The sequence below is a fragment of the Hippocampus guttulatus genome, chromosome 1 (genome assembly GCF_054856545.1).
Source record: "Hippocampus guttulatus isolate MCC_2025c chromosome 1, RoL_Hgut_1.0, whole genome shotgun sequence".
Taxonomy (NCBI): Eukaryota; Metazoa; Chordata; class Actinopteri; order Syngnathiformes; family Syngnathidae; genus Hippocampus; species Hippocampus guttulatus.
In genome coordinates, this window is record NC_141261.1 from 3,790,600 (window position 1) to 3,798,476 (window position 7,877).

General features: G+C 41.7%; 1 protein-coding gene across 1 annotated transcript; it reads right to left on the reverse strand.

Moving 5' to 3' along the window:
- Window positions 1-2,717: 2,717 nt before the first annotated feature.
- pfdn4 (prefoldin subunit 4) lies at window positions 2,718-5,221 on the reverse strand. Its single transcript, XM_086130043.1, has 4 exons — window positions 5,132-5,221; window positions 4,339-4,446; window positions 3,534-3,674; window positions 2,718-3,017 (listed from the first exon to the last, which is right to left on the reverse strand). Exons 1-4 carry the CDS (start codon window positions 5,162-5,164, stop codon window positions 2,886-2,888), a joined length of 414 nt encoding a protein of 137 aa, XP_085986169.1. The 5' UTR covers window positions 5,165-5,221; the 3' UTR covers window positions 2,718-2,885.
- Window positions 5,222-7,877: the final 2,656 nt, after the last annotated feature.

Genomic DNA, 7,877 nt, shown 5'->3' on the forward strand with positions numbered 1-7,877 from the left:
TAAGACGCTGATTATGATGAACTGAAAAGAGGAGTGCCCCAGCATGACGAAGCGTGCCATGGAAATTTTTTGACTTAACTACCTTCGCAGTTAATCTCTATTTTGCACTGTGACAGTTAAGAGCTTTGAAAAAGAGCTCACATTTATTCTCATCAACATTTATGTCTTGAATAAAGGAACTTGATTAAAGTCCTTCCATGAATCCATTCATCCATTGCCAATATTGTTTACGCTCATTGGAGTCACGAGTGAGCCTGGAGCCGATCGCAGCTGTGAGAGGCAGAGGACACCATGAACTAATCAACAGTCACTTGCAGGGCATATATTCAAAAGCAATTATACACACATTCTCCCTGATTGAAAGAAACAAACCAAATTTGCACGTTTTTGGAATGTAGGGTGATGCCTGAATACCTGGCAAGAGTACACACATGTGAGCAAGGACATCCACTGCATTCAAACCTCCACTTTATGACAGTGAGGCAGATTAACCACCACCCTCCATGGTTGCCTTGATTAAAGTATCCATCCATCCAATTTCAACACATGAACAGGGTCGCTGGGAGTTGCTGGCGCCTTTGCCAGCTGGCTTCGGGCGTAGACTACACCCTGATGAACTGGTCGCCAGTCAGTCGCAGGGCACATACAGAGACAAATAATTCGCACCCTGAGTAAAGTTTTCACTTTCAAGTACATTTAGTAGCCTACTACATTTAATCGACGTATCTCAAAGCGCAGAGCATTTATTTGACTATTTTATATATCAAACATTCTAAAACGAACAATCAGAAAAATGTCAGGCTAAGGCAGGGGTGGGCAAACTATGGCCCGCGGGCCGGATCCGGCCCGTTGGTCTTTTTAATCCGGCCCGCCGAAGATTGGTGCACAATTAAGGTTTGATTGCATTCATTTCGTTTGGACTTGTAATGACAGGTATTTCAACACCAGGTGGCGCAGTTACTTCAAGTTGCAGAGCACAGGGAGGGAGGGGAAGACGAAGAAAGAGGGAGAGAGTAATGACCATGGAAGGGAAAGTGATATGTATCTGATTAAACGAAGCGGGTAACAAAGTACGAAACATTCAGGAGACGCCTGGAGTCGGAAAGACTCAAATCTACGAGACTTTGAAAAACAAGGAAGCGATTCTTACTCAGTCCGATTCTGGCAATTTCCATGGTCAGAGTGAATTGCTTGTGGCTCGAGTAAATGAACATTTCCTAGAATGGTTTGATTGTTATCATGTTAAAAACTTTCCGCAAACTGGACCGCTAATAAGAGTCGGAGAGCAGTCAAATGTGTAGAGCGTGAACAACAGGGGGGTCAGTACACATCCTTGAGGAGAACCGGTGCTGAGTATGATGGTGGAGGAGAATGTTACATTATTACTGGCATACAAAGGCATTGTGCTATCTTCTTTATTTTCTATTTCTATTTCTAACTTTTGGCCCGGCCCTCCACAATAGTTTCTGCTTCTCATTTGGCCCCCCCGGGAAAATAATTGCCCACCCCTGGGCTAAGGAGTGGGCACAATCAGACTTTGGTGTTAATGCTACACATGTACTGCTTCGAGAAGTGATGCCACGGCTGCTGACTTTTTACGAATAAAAGGCTCAGTGCAGAATGAAGAATGAACAGCAGTTGCCTCCACGGATTTGTTTGACTCTGCTGACATTTGGACGATCGTGCAGAAGCAAAGGGCAAACACAATTGTTTCTTCACTGTAGGACTACAGAAGAGATCACGTAGATGAGCCAAGATTGGAGACCAGAAGTAGATGAAGACCACGTAGACGAAGACCTCCACTCTCGTCTCGCAGTTGTCAATTTTTTTTTCTTCAAGGTTCATTGATCACGTGTCTTGATGCAGCGAAACCTCGTGACATTACTTCTCGTTGACCACCGGCTCCTGTTTGGTTTCACTGCTAGAAAGACAGCGACCCACTGTGGTGAGTTTCTGTAAGTACAGTTACTTTAAAAAGAATGGCACTAAAATAGCCCAACTAGTACCGGCAAGACAAAGCTGTGAAATTCGTTAAAATTCAGGGGCCACACACAGCCAATACCATGCTAGCATAGTTATCGGTATATTAATGACCGATTGGTTTCGAAAAGATGATCCTCAGATTGCTTTCGAAAAAAATTACAATTTGCTTCCGTTTATCATCAATTTCTTATCGTATATAAGGGCACAAGAATTTGCCTTTTAAATGTTCGAAGTTTGATCCACAACTACCAATGACGCCTGCTTCAATGACGTGATCGCTCAATTTATGCATATCCTGTGCTATACTTGTGATTTGGTTTGTCCTTCTTACTACAAACAACCCTCACCACTGTGCATGACCATCCATTTTATACGCTCGTCCTCATTAGGATCAAGAGTGAACTGGAGCCAAACCCAGCCAACTTTACGCAAGACGTGAGGTAAATCCTGGACTAGTCACCAGTCTGTCGCAAAACACATTTAGATAACACTTCACATTCTCACCTATGACTCTGAAATGAATGCAAGATGCATGTTTTTGGAATGTGGAAGGAAGCCAGAGTACCCGGAGTAAACACTCACAAGCATGAGGAGAAATGGCAAAATCCACACAGGAAGATGTGAGCCAAGATTTGGACTACGAAACCATTCAAGTTAAATTGTTTACCACAAATCAAATTTGTGGTAAAGGAGAAAAATACCACAAAGCCAAAAAGAAAAGAGAGACTGAATAATACACTTGAAGGGCATTTATTAATTCACTGCTTTCTTTCTTCCCATTGTTGATCGTTGTCCTTGTGGTTCTTGGCGGTAACATCGCGGGGCGGGTCCAACTAGACCTCCTACTTGTGTGTCAAATGTTCTGTCAAAGTCCATACTGGGTTTGCAGAAAAAGTCCCAGCTCAGCTTTCATCCGCCTCCAAGTTGATGTTGGTACCGAACTTGGCGTAGAGCTGCACTTTCAGATCCGACAACAGCTGCTGGATGGCCGACACCCTCTCGTCAAGTCCTTTGACCTCCTGCTTCAATGCTTCCTGCTCACAGAATCAAGACACTTAGAATTACCAACGGTGGGGTTTAAACGCCCGTTCCAAGAAAAAGCCACATGACCATTCGTTTTTTTTTTTTTACACAGTTCCACTGCTTATTTTCCTCCCCATCGGCCGACCTGACAGTTGTTATTCCTGCTCCCGCCTGTCTGTTTAGACTGATGTCGCATGCGATAATGCAAATGCATGAATTCATTTCCAGTTTTCAAAGTGTATACAATTTTTTTTTCTATAGACACATATCAATTTGCTGTTCATATTTGGTTATTCTCCGTTATAACAAATGCAGTCCCAGCAACTGGTGTGAAAATTTCACCGTCACAATCAGTTATTCCGGTGTTTCATGATTACTTTTCGTGAAAACAGAATTAAAAACAAAAACAGAAAACTAAACATCATCAGCAATCATAGCAAAATCCTATCTTTGGAATTTTCTTGATGTGCTCCGTTAAGTGGCTATGCATTAATTGTCTCTTGATCGTAGCTGTGCGGTGAACCTACCTTGGCATCCTCCAGCATCTCTTGCGTCTCTTCCTGCGTGTGACTAATGAAGACGTCACCGATCTGGTAAGGGATCAACAACGAGTCGTCGTCAAACATCATTAGGTCGTCGCTGGCATCCTGCAAGTTCTGCAGTGACTTCTGCAAGGCAGGAGAGAACATCAGTGGTACGAATCACAGAGGAAGTCACCATATGATCACAATGTGCTGCTGTCATCCACAACAGCATGGAACAACAGCATAATGTGTGCTACTTGATGGTTTAGGGGAAAAACATTTCCAATACATTAAATTGTTCATGTAACAAGACTACTGAGGAAAACGTCATGAGAACTTTCTTCAAATTGCATGAAGCAAAACAAAGTTTTTTTCCTGAAATACAGTGGAGCCTCTAATTTACCTATGAGGTCATACAATTTGAAATTCAATTGAATTATCAGAGAAACTATACCGCGAAAGTCACACAAGACTTTAGGTGCTGTCTATATATTAATTCCTGTAGGATCTTATTTTTTTTAATTTTCAAACTCCAAATATACCTACATGACTTTTGACTAGCATTCTTGAAGCATATTGCATTTAACTGGAGCGGGCTACACGTGACACAGGGGTATCCGGACTTCCAGAATATACATGAAATGATATAAATATATATGCCTTTGCTGATTTTGATCATCAGGGACGGAAAATGCGAGGTGATCTACATGTGTACGACTGTAAACCTTACAAGTTGACAGTGGACAAAACCTTGCAAAAATACGACGGCTATAAACAAAAGCATCATGCTGATTTTCAGGCTGCTTACCTTCTTTGACTCAATTTCTTTTTTTAACTCTGTCATTCGATTCGTGCTCCTGGCAAACTTGTTGATCTTCTGCTGGTCCTCGAAAGTGACATTGACATCTTCGACACCCTGCAGTGAGAGAGAAGACAGATTATTAAATCGGCTAAATAAACTTGGATTCGTACATTAGACAACACCTTTTTGGAGGCCTTAACTAGTTTAATTATGTGTAAAGATATATTTAGGGGTCTACAACACAGCACGTCAAACCCCAGAAAAAACACAGCACCTCATTTTATTCGATGGGCATGTTTTTGCGGGGCCTTTCCATCGACTTGTTGTCATTCGTGAATTTTAGCGACATGGGCATGGTATTACCTTATTTTCTGAAAGATCCAGAAAATTACAGATACCCTAAATGACAATCAACCCACCCGAATACAAAATGAAGTCAGACTGAAGACAGCAACTGCTATACAATGTGAATCTTAACGACGTACTTCGTTGTCATCCTGTTCATTTTTTCAAGGACAGTTAGTTTGAGCCATACCTCTACCACCAGAGTAATCAATCGTAATGAGGCTTTATAAAAAATATCAAACCGCTGAATAATGTCGCAGATATGTCTGGAGAGGTAAGTAGCTGGCTGTAGGTTAGCACATGCTGCTTCGATTGACATGAACGGATGACCGCGATTTAAAAACAACGGAAGCTCGCTCTTGTACCACCGGCAGTTTTATACACAAAATACACATCCGTAAAACAAGTGTAGCAAATGTTTAAGACAAAGAATAACAATTTAAAATCAACTTACGCCAGTTGCCTTTATGGTTGCAGCCATCTTCATTTCCTTGTCGATACTGTGTGAAAACAAGTGTCAGAGGCGAGCAAACAGCGCCCTCACGTGCCTCGGTGGACCACAGCTTTTTTATTTTTGTTTTTTTATTATTACTATTAATATATTTTTATTATTACCATTATTATTTATACTAACACAGACGTAGGCTGTAACAGTAACAACCCTGTGAGATGTTCTTCATGGCATGAATTTAAAAGGAGACATATAGAGCATTTTACTCAGTTTAAAAAACTTTTAAGTTGCCTTAATAACATTTCTGTGGCATGACCCCATCAAACCTCAAGCATCAATAATTACGGACGAATTTATGCAGCATACTGTCTTGATCACGATCTTGGAATCATCTCCGCATCCTGCCTCATAAACAACGTCTGAGCTAATGGCAAGCCAAGCTTTAGTTCGGATGACAATCCTTTTTTTTTTTTTTTCTAGTCAGGTGGGAAGACAACGAAAGATTTATTTGGTTGTTTAACTTCCCAACTGGCAGCACGATAGCTAACTGATGAACCTCCCAGTTCAGAGGTTGTTGGTTCAAATCCGGGCTCCGGCCTTCTTGTGTGGAATTTGCATGTTTTCCTTCCACCTCGATGAGTTTTATCAGGTTTCCTCCAACAAAATCATGCCTTTTTGCTGGTTAATTGAGGACTCTAAACTTGTCCGTAGATGTGAATGGTTGTTTATTCCACTGTGTTCTGCAACTAGCTGGGAACCAGTTCAGTATGTACCCTGCCTCTCACCCAAAGTGAGCTGAGAAAGGCTCCATCACACTCATGACCTGAGTGAGTTAAAGCGGGACGGAGAAGGGATGGATGGAGTTTCGCGCATGATAGGTGGACACTCACAGAGACTCCACTATTTGAATAAAAAGATGAACAACTTTCCAGTAACTAATGTGCTCTGTTTAAGGTGTGCTTTAATGGTTTTTTAAATTGTTTATATTTTTGTGAAATTTAAATGTGACACTGTTCATACATGGTGCTGACAGGTGTTACTAAATGAGTGCACTGTCAATATTCTTCCAGCAAACAAGGACTGCACCCAAGCTCAAATATTTACCGGACATTTGTCAAGCAAGAGCAGCATTAATCCTGTTTCGAATATGCGCATGTGATCAAGGGAAGATACAGTCGAATCCCGAATGTCAAGCCCATTCATTTCCATGACGCTTGGCTGAGTAAGTCCAACAGCATTCTTAGTATGGAAGTTAAGTTACACCCCCCCCACCCTCCCGGGAAAATATCCCACTGTCGAATAAAATTAAAATGAAGTAAAACTAGTGACAATGAAAGCCTGAGAGACTTGCTCTTTACATAAACACCTGCTTAATAAAATCAATTTGTGTGTGCAATTTATTTAATTAATTGTATCGCTTAGACTGCAACGAGCAGGGAGACATGTTCATGTTTCATAGCAATTTTTGCTTCTATGGTTACAATATCATCACTATTTCCATTAATAGTACATTTTTGTGGAGTCATAAAGAAAAAGAATCCAAAGAAAAAGCAAAAAAGACTGTGTTAGTGTCGTGCTAATTGGTATGCGTCGTTTGCCGTAAATTCTTATACAAAGAGCACACAATCCAGACGGGGGCAATCCAACTCCCACCTTCATGTGCACACCACATGCCACAATTGGTGCATTGTGCTCAAGCATTCCAACAGCTACCATCAATACAGCGCATTTTGGGTTCATAAAAAAAAAGAAAGAAAAACATGTTTGTTTTTCTTCCACTGTAAATGACGAATGTGGATGTTTGCTTCTGAGACAATCAAAAGAAACGTTGAAGAACTTTTGCCCCCTCAATCACAACATTTTCACAATTTCCACCGCTAAAAAAAAAACGAAGACTGATAAAAGGAGGAACTCAGTTGAGGAGCTGACGTCTTTGATGGCTGAAAGGTTTGCACTATTGATGTACAGTATTGATGTCCCCGCTCCCCGCAGGAAAGCATTGTGCAGTCTTTAACAGGACAATGTGGCAGATGATCTCATCACAGAGCTCTCTGTCTTTTTTGATGAGCTCTGATCAAAAAGAGCCATTACTTGCACTTGGCAATCCACAAACATCTATGCTTTGAAATGGAAGAATGTCACATTAGATATTTTAAGCCACATGTCAGTTTTGATTAAATGAAACTGGAATTTTAAATTTAAGAAAAAAAAGAGTCAAATGCTTAACTGTTCATAAAACCAAACGAAAATAGCACACATCCATCCATTTTCTGAATCGCTTTATCCTCACAAGGGTCACGGGGGGTGTTGGAGCCTATCCCAGCCGCCTTCGGGCAGTAGGCGGGGAACACCCTGAACCGGTTGCCAGCCAATCGCCGGGCAGACAGAGACAGACAACCATCCGCGCAATTTTGTGTGTTCAATCAGCCTCCGATGCACGTTTTTGGAATGTGGAGGAAACCGGAGTACCCGGAGAAAACCCATGCAGGCATGGGGAGAACATGCAAAGTCCACACAGGAAGGGATCGAACACGGTACCTCTGCACTGTGAGGTCAACATGCTAACCCCTCGACCACTGGGCCGCCCACAAAAAATGCAGATCACCTTAATTTTTTTTCACAGGCTGTAAACAATAGAACTGTACCAAATGTTCACTAAAGCAAGAAGAATGGCTATATTTGTGTGTCCGCATGTGCGTGTGTGCGTGTGGTTACAAATGCGTATGGGGGCTTATAAGCAACTCTTGTG